This window comes from Pelecanus crispus, chromosome 1 (assembly GCF_030463565.1).
Source record: "Pelecanus crispus isolate bPelCri1 chromosome 1, bPelCri1.pri, whole genome shotgun sequence".
Taxonomy (NCBI): domain Eukaryota; kingdom Metazoa; phylum Chordata; class Aves; order Pelecaniformes; family Pelecanidae; genus Pelecanus; species Pelecanus crispus.
Genome location: NC_134643.1, coordinates 77532077 through 77545800, shown reverse-complemented (window position 1 = coordinate 77545800; position 13724 = coordinate 77532077). Strand labels below are relative to the sequence as shown.

The window sequence follows — 13724 nt, the reverse complement described above, 5'->3', positions numbered from 1 at the left end:
TGAATTTTAATACTCTGTCTATTGTAGGTGAAAGCTTCCTCTGGAGGCAGAGCTGGGGCTTTTTCTGCCCCAGGAGAAGTGCTCTTATATCTAAAGCACAACTAAAACATTTTACTCTAAGCTAGGAGGAACTTGCTTGCTTTGTTTGTTTTGAGGGGAAGAGAGGGTAACCTTGGAAATATCATGAAAGTGAAGTCTGGTCTTACTTAATATTATCAGAGTGGTTCTAATAGGCCTCAGATACCTGCACTGTGAAATCCTACACCTTAATTAAAAAGGGGGGGACGTCTTTTCTAACAAAGACATACTTTTTTATCCCTCTCAATTGTTCAGTATTCATTGAAGGAATTACAGGTTAACAAAAATAAAGAGCATTAATCAGAATGTCAAAATATGTCTGTTCCTCACAGTTGCTCAGTTTTAACTCTCATCTCCTCTGATGTCGTAATTTAATTAGGTATCTGAGTCATCACAGAGTTTTCCAGAATAGACAAGATCTGAATTTGTAATGTCCAAATAGGCAGAGCTACCTCAGTTGCCATCCTCTTTATTTCACTTATTTAACACAGCACAGAAAACTGAAAATGAGGTCCACCTTGCACTTTTTCTGAGGCAGCTTTAAGAGTTAGTGATTAAAAGTGTCCAGCTGTGAAATTTAGTTTTAACAGCTGATTATGCTTTTCTACACCAAAAGTGAGGTGATCAGTTACTTATGACCACCAGTAGTTTTACAGGAGTAAAACACCTTCAGACCTGCACACGGATAAGCATGTAATCAACCTGGGGTTAAAGAAATGGTTTCTCTGCTGTTATGTATGGGGAAGGATTTTCAGAATTTCCTTTTATGAATGATGAACTGTGGTAGCCTTAAATAAACTTGGTCTTTCCAGCTTTTTCTTTCTGTGAGTCTGTCTGCAGAGCACCATTTAGCTGCTAGTTGGTTGGGTAAAACAGCATTATTTGTGAATGTCTGATGAGGAGAGAGAGATGAAATTTTTACCCTTTTGCTCTCCCAGCAGGAACTGTTATTTCACAGGTGCCAGCTGAAAGTGCTCTCCTGAGGACAGTAGCCATAATACAGAGTTGGAAAGAGCAACTCACCATTTTACTTTCTCTTCCCTCTGTTCCAATGCCCCTAAATTTTTTTTTTTTAAAAGATATTTTGCTCTGCTGATTGGAGGGTGAGGCAAACATTCAACAGCATGATTGAAAAAGCTGGAAAATCTCACCACTGTAATTATTTGAAGGGAGACATCTCTCAATTCCTTTCCATTTCCACACTTGGTAAAGGCCCTGTTTTGTACCCCGCAAAGTATATACATCAGAACCCTGCAGAGATTAGGAAATGCATGTCTTTTGTGAATTTGGCAGATTGCAGCTTCAGCTGTTTATTTGCTACTTTAGTCTCATATGTTTTTGACCCTGAATGACCAAGTTATAGTTTTCTGTGTGTTGTGAAAATACCTGTTGAAAAGGTGGGATGCTAACAGGATTGGCTATGAACAGACTTTTTACTTTGCTATTGCTGTAACAACTAAGAGTACCACATAATGGCCATAGTCAAGGGCTTGAATCATGGAGGCTGAGCCGCGATACCAAGTTGCAACTGAGGAATTAAGCCTCTCTAATGGGCTTCACTGAAGATTGGTAGATGGCTTATCCCAGCCCCTACAAGTGCAGTGTATGTACAGTGGCCATCATCCAAGCCACACCTGCATGTAGCAGAGATGGTGGTTATATCCTAGATTGGGTTGATGAACTGCATCCAGCTCAAGGGCTCACAGTGTGCAAAAGACACCATGGCGCCATGCTGCAAATGTATGAGATGAAACTTAAGGGTGGGAAAACATGAAGGGGGAGCCAGCAAGGCAAGTCTCACACTTCAGGTCAGAGACTGAGCTGGTTTCCATGTAGTTTGGGTGGACCCTGGAGAAGAGGATGAGCCCATTCTGGAACTATCAACCCATGAGTTATTCTGCTCTACTCTTGGTGCCAGAGGAAGGGAGGTTGACTGCTAGTCAATGTCTTCTAGTCTTACGGCTGACAGAAGGAAATATGTCCATACTTAAGACTTAAAGACTTAAAACTGTGGTTCCCCTCACCACATTGCCCCCAAAATAAGAGTCATAAGGAGTTCCTCCTTTTGTTTGCGCTAGCCTTCCTTTTCTTTAGAAGCCACATATTAGACAGTGGTAGATAGCTATTTTGCAGAGAATCACTGTTCTGAATAAGAAGAGAAACCTAGAAAGTAAAGTGCTTGATAGCAAAAGGATTTTGAGAGTTCCTGAAAAGGCTATGCCATTCACAGCTCTCTTATCTCAGGTTTATGTATATATTTTGTATATATATATGAAGTGTTGGTGGCTTTTAGAGGTGAACACTTCTCTTGCTGTGTGGATTCGGGATCCATATGCTTGCTGGTCTGTTGCTGGTTTTGGTCTTTCTCAGACTGGGTGTGTACAATGTTGGTGACTGTGCCAGTAAGGTGTTATTTTGGGCACAGTGTTTTATCTGCCTTTCATAGAAGTTGCATGTGGCTGGGATCTTCTTCCTTGTTATGCTGTGAAGATGACTAGTTGCAGTAACTCTGCTCTCTTTTTCTTCCTTTTCCTTTGAGCTTTCTTGTTATTTTCCCATAATCATGTCTGACACTTCCATCATCTCCTTATGTCTTTCCATCCTGTACTCTCCAAAATTTTGCTTACAGCAATCATAGGAGGCAGTCTACAAGTGCAGTTGTGTCATCCTGTTGGAACACTCTGGATTGCATACTGCTCTCCACACCCTATGTTCAGTATGGTCAGTGTACACAGAAAAACTAATGTGACCAATGTATGCATTGAGCTGGTTTGGCTCATGTAGGCACAGCTGCCCATGATGGTTTACAAGTAGCCTGCAGAGCTGTTTCACACCCACCCCCATCAAATTAATTTTGTTTTGTTACAACACATTTTATCTGACCTGAACTTTCTGCACACATACGTTTTATTTTTTTGTAAGTAAGCTTTGCCTGTGAAAGAAATTACAAAGACGATAAATGGAAGTAAAGCTCATTGGAATACTAGCAAGTCATTTTGTCTTCTGCTGGCTTTCATCAGGGATAAAAGAACAGCAAAACCGCAGCAAAAATAGCAAAAAAATTACTATGGGGGCTGCAAACATAATAGTGATAGAGATCACTTAACTGTGGTGGTTTCTCTTATGTGATAATATCGAGGTGTTTTATTTCTCCCTTCCCTGTGAAGTAGATCACTATTATCCACAATTTGTAGTGCGCATCACGTAGAGGCTGGGGAGTAGAAGTGGTGTCTCAGAGGTTACATGAGGCCATGGAAGACCCAGCAACAGAATCCAAAGCGTCTGGACCACCCAGGGCCCTGCTCATGTACCACAAGCCATCAGGGGAAGATTAACTCTAAACCCTTTTGGTTGCTCTGTACAGTATAATCATCTAAATGAAATCAATGAATACTTGATTTGAGAGTCTCCCATTGCTCCATCCCTGCTGTTCCGAATGTTTGTTAACAGATTGCTTTGTGGTAGAGTGCAAAGGTGCCGCTCTATAAAACTGTAATGACTTCTGGAAAGGAAGTTGCCCTGTGTATTACAGAAAGCACTATTCAGTTTTGATTGGAACGTGGGGAGTTGAGAAGTTGTTATTACTGTTAGTACAGCCAGTTGGAATAAAAATTTCTACACAGTTATGGTTAAGATGACATTTCCTTTTTCCTTGCTTTCTCTCTCTCCTTGTTTACCAATGGAATAGGAGTGTTCTCATTTGCCCTGGGCAGGGAGCTGGCGTGTGGTAAGGTCCTGGCACACCAAGGAAGAGGATCTCATTTTGTCTCCTGTCCTCTTCTGTCTCTCAGCCATCCTGTTTGCTACTCCCTTGACTTTCTCTTTGCTGTTGTTTCTCGGTCCTTGGGGTTTTTCTTGTCAGTCCCCAGGCAGCTTTTTTATCCTTTCTTGCTCTCTAAGCAGAAACTGAAGCGTTTGGTGAGATGACTGGGGTTTCCCCTTGTGAGGGGATTTGGTGGTGCCAGATCTCATACTGCCTGGCTCCAGGAGCCAAGGGACTGAAGGCGAAAAAAAGAGGAAGAGATTGCGGCTGTAAATGAGCCCCGGCTGCACGAGTCTGTTTGCACAGCAAGGTGAAACTAATCTGAACAAATGCAATTATTCTGCGGTTGCTGCAAGTTACATTTTGTCTCATTTCTCCCCGGTGAAAGACCACCGGCCTTTGGGCTGGCAGCCCACACTGCAGTACGTCCGGTTACTGACAGGGTAGAGATGAAGATAGTTTACAGCAGATCTGTCAGATGTCATGCACTGGACATCAGGTCTGTACAAACAGCTCTTGCCTCTCTTTCCCCAAGGTCCGTAGTTCATGAACTCCCAGGACTGTGTAGTGGCCTCTCTGCCCTGACACGTGAGACGGGGCTGACTGGCACACCAGAGGGTTGGCTAGTGAGCTGCAGCTGGCACATGGGGCAAGGGCAGAGAGAGCACTGTGCAGTGCTGTAGCTTGCAAGCACATGACACATCCAGTTCCCTCCCCAAAAGGAGCCCCAGTCCCCATCACACTCCCGACTGCTGCCCTACCCAGTGTCCTTCCCCCATCAGGTGTCCCTGTGTACCAGGTATCTCCCCCATCAGATAACAGCCTTACTGCTGCCTTACAACTGTGAGAAGAAACTCAAGAGAATTGGTGACAAAGATAATAATTTTTTAAATAATTTTGTTTCTATTTTTTTAGATGTTTGTAATACTTCTTAATAGTAATACTGTAAACATAAAGTGTTTCAAGGCACAGAAACTATTTGGGTCTTTATTTGTGCTTCTCGGCCACTTATCCAGAGCTTATAGTAATACTCCGTAGGCCTTTTCTAGAAAATCAGTTTAATGTGTTTGACACTTTGCCAGTGAAGACTCTTCCATGAAAACCCTGGTTGCTTACAGGACACTAAGCCTTGCCCATTTAGATCCCTTTATACTGTTCTAGTCATAAAAAGTCACCTTTACCCCCCAGGTTTGGCAGTCTCAGAAAGCTAGAGAGTGAAATAGATCTCTCAGAATTTGGGGGTCTCCAGCCTGCTGTTTCTAGCTCATATTTCTCAGACTCCTGTCCTTTTTGGGGCCTGAAGCAAAGCCTGGTAAAATCAGCAGGAGTTTTGACAACTGTCTTGGCCGTGTGGGTTAGACCTCACACCTCCAATGAGGACTGGGCTACAGAGGAGGCCCTTGCAGTTTACAAGTTACAACCAGGGACTGACATGTTCTTGTAAAAAAACAGAAGGGGTCTGTGTTTTACAGAGATAATGAAACGTGGAGAATTACTTTCTCTTTTCCCAACTATTTTTCCACATGCATACACATATGTCACATATGTACATACACATTTTGGCAAACCAATCTAGTATCCCAAATCAATGAGTTATTGACAGGCTGATGACATGAACTTTCACAGCTTTAAATCACTTTTTCTTTGAGAACATTTAAATAACTGCATTTTTGTTCAAGGGAATCTTGACTTTAAAACAAAAAGTCTGCAGGAAATCCATATATTGTTAATTGCAAAAGATGGGTCTGCTGTGGTTTTCCATGCTGATGATCATATATGGAATCCCAGATGACCAGCAGATCTGATTTTATAATCACGTTGTGTGAGGAGTTTAGACTGAGTATTACTTGTAATTCTGTCATTTATCTCTACTGTTTCTTTATTAATGTCTTCAGCACTCTTGGTCTGTCCTCAATCTTTCACGTTTTGTACTGATGCTTTATTACAGTGTTTTCCAAATTTTTGAATTAAAAGTCTTTCGAGATGAACAACAGTCCTTCCTTGGGAACTGACTGAAAGCCAAATGATATTTATTCATATAGCTATTGCCTTACACAACCCTGCTTTGGAAATCACTGTTCCATTGTGTGCTAGAGCTTCCTCATCCCTACATGCCTTGATGAGCAGTAAAATACAGTGTTGACATTTAAAATTTTGTCACTGGCATGGTTGATGGGTGAGTGAATGACTGACTGAGAGTTTTCTCCTCAGAGGTGATTCTTTTTGGGCTCTCTGCAAATTCAGGCTCTAGTGATGGTTATTTTTTGTATCACTTATGCTTGCTGTGCATTTTTGAGCTTTGCTTTGCAAACATAAATGGGGCTGTTCTTTTCATTATAGTTGCTATTGTCCGTGCCCATCCAGTGTCTTGTCCTTCAGCTGCCCCAAAAGATTTGTGCAGCACTTCGGAAATAACCCTTAACTACATCACAGGAGTTAAATATGAAAAATTGTCATTCAGAGCTTGCACAGCCTATACATGCCAGTCACAGACTGTCACCTAGAGTGTATTATCAGCTTGGATAAGCTTTCCATATTTTAGGTTCACAGTTTGTGACTACATTGTTATTTTCATTGCTATGTCTTTGATCTCACAAAAAGCTCTCCGCTGGTCAAGGAGTCTGTTGACACAGTCCCCTTTGCCGATGTCGGCCTTTGAGCTCATTACAGGGCAGAGGAAGGATCACAAAAGCAGAGCTTCAGAAAACATTGTAGTTGCCAAATAACATAGCATTTCTAAAGCTGTTCTGTGTCTTACTGTGGGCCTCTGCTTCAGATCTGAGCTTTCACAGATTGCTGTCCACACCATTCTTTCATCGATGTAGCTGTGACAATACAGAAATATTAGCAGTACTTATTGTTGTGGTGATGTAGAGGAATCCATCCCATGTAGGAACTGCAATACAAGCAGAAAATAGACCCTTTGCCCTTGAGGTTACTGTCTGAAGGTCTAGACCACAGAAGGTAAGTGGATATAGAGAGATGGGGAAGCAGAAAGAAATGAAGTTATGAGCACTTATTGCCTAGCACTGTTGCTGACACCTTTAGGTAGGGTTTCCCTTCTGAAATCTGCCGTAGTTCCTCCAGCTTGCTTAGCACTCCCTGGTTGTTTCCGATGTGTCTTTGCTGGCAGCTGAGGTGCTAGCTCAAAAGATCCTGGCCTGTTCTTCAGATTATTTTGTCTAGTGCTGGTGTCAGGAAGCCCCAGCTGTGTGGTGCTAGGCTCTGTACACACATCAACACAAGACAGTCACTGCCTGAAAGCACAGTCTAACACAGTATGAAGAAGATCACTGAATACACATTGTTTTAAGGTACATGGCTGCTGTTCACATGAAACCTGTTAGTGAAATATGCACTGCATCGACGCTGTTTCAAATCGCCAGCAGTCTGTTAACACACTGTGCTAGTCAGGCCCATTACAGCATGCAAGGGCGGAGATGGTTTTCTCTTCTAGTCCATGTGGTAAGGGTACTTCTGTTACTGGTATTTATTGAGAGCTACTTTCACAGTAGAAGTTATGGACAGTTAAAAGCATATCAGGAAGCAGTACCTTGAGATTTCATATGGCTTACAAGGGGCATTTCCAGTTCTGTATACAAATTCAAGTATGTTTATAGAAAGCTTTTTGTGGTACTGATGGAAATGTCTGAATCTATATATGTCCCTTTCTCCAAACTGGCATAATTTTAATATGAGAATAACTATCCATACATCCTCGACTTGTCATTTATTAGAAAACTCAAAATCTTAATGGTTGACATTGGAGAAAAAAGGGTCAAGATACAGGCAAAGTTCCTCTGTATTACAGAAGATAAAAAAGGGGAATATATTTGCTTCTGGTTATGCTAATTCATCACTTCAGGCAGGGTGTGATTGCATTCTGTCTAGTCAGTTCTTTTCTTTGTATCTTAAAGAAGAGATATAGCCAAAGTAAAGGGCATTTGGAGATGGACAAGGAAAATAATTGAGTCACAGAGAGTCTTCTGTTTGAGGAGGGATGGGAAAGATAGGGATTGTTTTAATTTAAAGAAGAGACAAATAAGAGAGGACGTGACAGTAGCGTACAGAATGATGAATGATACGGAGAAGGTGAATTGGGTGCTCTTGCTTGCCCTTTCGTAAGTACAGCAGCAGAGGGACATTCAATAAAGCTGAAAGGCAAAAATAGTAACACTGTCTAAAGGGAATTTTTAAACAGTAACTACCTTGTTTCCACAAGCTCATCTTGTTTCTCCATGATGCTAGAGCATGTACTGAGGGGGATGCAAAAGACCTCTAGAAAATGAATTCAGGTTGTCCTGCTAAGCAGATGTTGTGGGCATACTGCAAAGACTACTGACTGGATCAGGTTATATGGCTTGTGTGAAGGAGAAGATCTAGTCAGGTAGTCTTTTTAGTCTTAAAAATAAGTAGAAGTTGCATAAGATATTAATACGTGTAATGAGACTATCCATACATTTGCTAGATAGAGTAAAAAAGTAACTATTCAAGGCAGAAATCTATTATTGATGGAAAGAATATTGCCCTGCAGTTGACCCCCATGTGATTTTTTGCATGTCTCCCTGAATATCTGCTCGTGACCCTTTTATAAAAAAGGCCACATTGGCTCAGGGCTCTACTGTCAGAGGCCAAGCAGACTTCTGTCCATGAGGAAGTTGTAGGAAGTGCATTTATTCTTCCTGAATATTCCTTTCTGGTGTTCTCTTGCTTTTGGATATTCAATTTATTATTCATCTTTAATTAATAAGTTTGTATCAAGACCCAGAAGAAAATTAATTTTGATCAGTAGATTCTAGGGAACTTCAATAAATAAATTTTATCTGTATCTCTCCCCCCTCATTTTTAGATTAAAAAGGGGATGGTGAAACATGCAAATAGCTTATAAACGAGTGAGATCACTTTCTGGTTAGATTATCACAATATCTGTTTAGATCCATTGTTACTTTTAGACTTGATCCCTGACACTTTTTTTGTAGATTTGCAATTATTTTATAATTCGTCACCACAGTGTGTTATTTCATGCAGTACAATCCTAATCCACCTGTGGTGATCATCACTTCAAAGCGCAGTTCCTGTGGGCATTTTGAGTGCAGTGCCTGCCTCGTTTCTAATGTCTGTGTCTAGTCCATTGTGGTAATGTCAGTGTAGTGATTAACACCCGGACCATGTCTGCAAGATAGCCTTTTCATAGCCTCAGTTTCCCCCACCTTAAAATAGGTGAAACACCTCATAGTTTCTGGATGAAAACCACTCACTATAATATAGGGAAAATTGCATTTTTAGTAGTGTTTCTTCATGCCTTGCAATTAGGTCTTTGTTGCTCACTGACCGAAGGGACATCATGAATGCATTTGTCGACATTCTTGTTACTAAACTTTGTGCAGCTATCGAGCATTTAAAATAGTTACTATTCAACAAGGAGAGATGTATTTTATGAATCATGTAAAGTATATAATTTGTAAAAGTTTGTAGGAGATACATATTTGTGTGTGTATGTATGTGCTAGGTATACAAACTGTACAGTTAAGAATGTATGGACCGATGACTCGAGGCCAACTGTATGAGGTTTAACAAGGCCAAGTGCCGGGTCCGGCACTTCGGTCACAACAACCCCATGCAATGCTATAGGCTTGGGGAAGAGTGGCTGGAAAGCTGCCTGGCGGAAAAGGACCTGGGGATGTTGGTCGACAGCCGGCTGAACACGAGCCAGCAGTGTGCCCAGGTGGCCAAGAAGGCCAACAGCATCCTGGCTTGTGTCAGGAATAGTGTGGCCAGCAGGAGCAGGGAGGTGATTGTCCCCCTGTACTCGGCGCTGGTGAGGCCGCACCTGGAATACTGCGTCCAGTTTTGGGCCCCTCAATACAAGAAAGACATTGAGGTGCTGGAGCGTGTCCAGAGAAGGGCAACGAAGCTGGTGAAGGGTCTGGAGCACAGATCTTATGAAGATCAGCTGAGGGAACTGGGGTTGTTTAGTCTGGAGAAGAGGAGGCTGAGGGGAGACCTTATTACTCTCTACAAGTACCTGAAAGGAGGTTGTAGTGAGGTGGGTGTTGGTCTCTTCTCCCAAGTAGTTAGCGATAGGATGAGAGGAAATGGGCTCAAGCTGCGCCATGGGAGGTTTAGATTGGATATTAGGAAAAACTTCTTCACGGCAAAGGTAGTCAAGCATTGGAACAGGCTGCCCAGAGAGGTGGTGGAGTCCCCATCCCTGGAAGCGTTCAAAAAATAGGTGGACATGGCACTCTGGGACATGGTTTAGTCTAGTCTACCCTTAATTGGTTTAGTGTGGACTTGGTAATGTTAGGTTAATGGTTGGACTGGATGGTCTTAAAGACCTTTTCAACCTAAATGATTCTATGATTCTATTTGCCTGCCACTGCAGTCCAGCTGCCTCTGAAATAGTTATGGACATTATCTTGGCAGCCCTGAAATACCAACCTACAACACAGTGAAGAACAGTTTAGCCATTTGAAATTGCAGAGAAAATTTAATTTTAAATGTAATTACCTAGTCAGAGGTATGCAAATTTTACGTCTAAACTTAAGTGAAAAGAAGCATTCAGTCTAATTTTTTGGCATTTGTCAAAAGTCCTCCAAAAACCATCTAGGCTGCAGGCTAAGCTGCCTTTCATAAATCTCAGCCGAAGACTTGCTGCTGACTTTTTAAGACTAAATTATTTCTATTGTTCTCAAGTAATTACATTTTTGTTGTTATCTGTGGAAAGAGCCCCACTGGGTTGAGCATGTAAGTATATGGGGGTGGGGGGAAGGAGGATTTGTGTTAGTTAAGTGGAGATGATAAAGCTGAAAACATAGCAGCAGGACATAAATCAGATTTTTTTTTTTTTCTTTTTCTAGTTGGCTCGTCACAATAAAACATTGCAACAGATGCTGAAGCCAGGGTCAGATCCAGATGAAGGAGATGAAGCCTTGAGGTATTATGCCAATCATACGGCACAGATAGAGGTAAAGAATTACTCACTAGAAGATTGAATATGAGACAAGTTTGCATCTTGTGTGTGGTGTATCACCTCTTCTCAAGCTTCTGAACAGCAAAGCTTATTCAAATGGTGCAGATTATTTATGAGAAGGAGAAGGTTGAATAATATGCTTTTTGCTATGGGAGAAAAAGGAATGCACCTATGTTAAAAGTGGCTCCAAATTATCATTTTACGGTAGCTTTCCTGTGTGTTACTGAACATGTTTTGTCAGGGAAATAATGACTGTCGATAGTAGCTGTGTCATGAAGTCAAGAATAATCTTGTATGGTACATCACTCAAATAAATAATCATGAGTTTCAAAGCCAGTGATGCTAAATGATGAAATTAAAAGCCTGGCTGCAGTACAAAGAGGTTTTGAAGTGGTGTAGGCATTCAGTATGGCTTTTGTTTAAAAGACCAAGGCTTGGCCCAGTTCATCAGTTCTGTTCTCTATTTTAAACTTTACCCCTGCCATGCACTGGATTTAGATTGAGATCCAGAGAGGTATTCAGGTTCTTAACTCTTATATCCAGTCCTGTGCTCTTACAGATTTCATGGGATTATAGGCATCAAGATAGTAGTTAGGCACTGTAGTATCTCTAGTCCTTAGTGACTTTGTAAGGAGAAGAATTTCTACGGTGCAAAGGCAGCTGCTGCGAGAGATTGCAGGAAGAAGAGGCATCTGGCTCTCTCTTGGAAATGCTGTATCAAGTCCAAAATTGGCCAAGTGTGAAAACTGCACAGTGTGGTTGCTCACAGGCCCAGACTGAATCTGAGCCAGTAATTTTACCTTCAGTGGGTTCCCAGGCTCTATCAACATTGGACCTGAGCTTGCGTGTGGAGGGAGCAGTCTAATGCAAGCGCCTGAGGTCTGTGTTGTCCTCACTGCCATCAAGACAGGCCGTGGCTGGGTCCTTCTCTGTTTCCACCATCCTTTTTGCCTGATACTGGTCATGATATCCCACCACAGGATAGATGGAAGCTCCATGGCTGTGGTTGCCCAGAGGGCAGCTCAGTGCTCCTCTTAATGTATTTTAATACTTTGGGTGCTCCTGAGGTATCTCTTAACAATTGTCAGCCGAGTTACCTGGGTAGGTTGTAAATTTAAATTTAGGCTTTAAACAAGATCTGTGGTCTGCTTTTATGTGGCCAGTAGCTTCTTCCTGGTGTAGTTTCTGAAATCTCCTAAAACCTCATGGCTGCAAAGCCTGTTCCTCAACGAGACACGGACACCTCTATTCTCAGGGAGACTTTTTAAATGTCATTCTGTAGAGCAGCACATGCAGCCTACCTCTTCATTTGAGTTCCTGACGGAACTGAAGATGTGCCATCAGCTTCTTTCACTCACCCTACCAGGTTAGCTGCTGGTCACATAGTCCCATTGCACAACTGCTGGCCTGAGAGACAGCTATTTACTTAGGACACTTCAAAAGAGCCTGTTCAAATTTCACATAGTGCACATGTCCATGGGCAGACATGAGCATAATTATCCCTCATCTCTAATGCAAATGTGCTTGAATATGTTACTCTGAAAAATGGCTTGACAGGTGTTTTTTTTAGCATGTTCACATAATAAATATGAAATAACAGAGAGAGAGCAGGGTTCTTGAATGCAGGACTGTGACTGCAGAAATGAAACTCAACCCAGCATTGCTGCCACATCAAATTAATGTTCACTGGCCTTTCACTTGAAAGCAGTCCTAGACCTGTTTGGCATTTCAGATATAGCTCCCCTGTATCAGGGTATTTCATTTGTTTGATTTGAAAGTCAAATAGTGGGTTCTTCTTCACTGGTGGCTGTACAGAGACATGAGTCTAAGAGTCAAAATTAGTTTTCTACCCATTTCTCTATTATTAGTAATGCAGAGTCCATGGTCAGAATGGGGAAGCAATTTTGATGACAGTGTAGTGAGATGGAATAAAATCTAGCTCACTCGACGATAACTTGGTAGGCCCTGAAATACAAACAATGCAAAACCTTGTTTTCTGCCAAGTAAGCAGATAAAGACTGGCAAGATATGGGTGCTGTCTGAGTAACAAGGTGCTATTTTTGCATGTTTACCTTCACAACTTACCTCATCACAGAAATAGACTCAAGGTGAGAAAAGAATTTCATAATCCAAGCAGAAAGCCCCTGAACTTCTGCACTGTTTACTGGGAGAGATTTGTTTCAATTTATTGCAAAATTGAAGCATTCTGAATTAGAACATTTTTTATATTTGGGGGAAGTTTGCACATAGGTTTTGCTTGAGATGTACATTTGCCACCTATTTCCAAGCAGGCTTTTGAAGATAGAAAAGCAGTTTTACTTTGTTTCAGGACTGATTGGTTCAACTTCATTGTAATGTTCAAATAATTTATGCATTAATTTATAAATAAAAGTGGAGCTGTGAACAAGAAAAGATATCACAAAATGGTTGGAAAATCACTGATCCTGAAAAAAAATGTGCATTTTATTTATAGATTGTTCGCCACGATAGAACAATGGAACAAATTGTCTTCCCTGTCCCCAATATTTGTGAATTCCTCACTCGGGAATCCAAAAGTCGGGTATTCAATACAACAGAGAGAGATGAACAAGGGAGCAAAGTCAATGACTTTTTCCAACAGACAGAGGATTTGTACAACGAGATGAAATGGCAAAAGAAAATTAGGAGTAAGTATTGCAGTTTCAAAAAACAGCTTAATTATGCTAAAACCCTGCTTTTAAGCCTTCAAATTTTTCATTTTAATAATACACTTTTCCCTGTTCACTCCGATAGTGCAACAGGCAAAACTGTTCAGGGCTTGAGAGTGCAGGTCGGCAGAGTGTAGGTCAGCCAAGACACTTGCATGCCACCATAAAAGAGGCATAACATGGAGCAGTTGGTAATGTAAGTAATGTGTTCAAGATGATGTTT

General features: G+C 41.5%; 1 protein-coding gene across 3 annotated transcripts in view; it reads left to right on the top strand.

Annotated features, from left to right (window-relative positions):
• Window positions 1–13724, top strand: part of ITPR2 (inositol 1,4,5-trisphosphate receptor type 2) — a 263348-nt gene that overhangs the window by 206693 nt on the left and 42931 nt on the right. For all 3 annotated transcript variants that reach the window (XM_075727981.1, XM_075727982.1, XM_075727980.1), the window contains 2 exons: window positions 10702–10809; window positions 13288–13480. In XM_075727981.1, the coding sequence (XP_075584096.1) occupies window positions 10702–10809; window positions 13288–13480 (301 nt within the window). The remainder of the gene's footprint in view (window positions 1–10701; window positions 10810–13287; window positions 13481–13724) is intronic.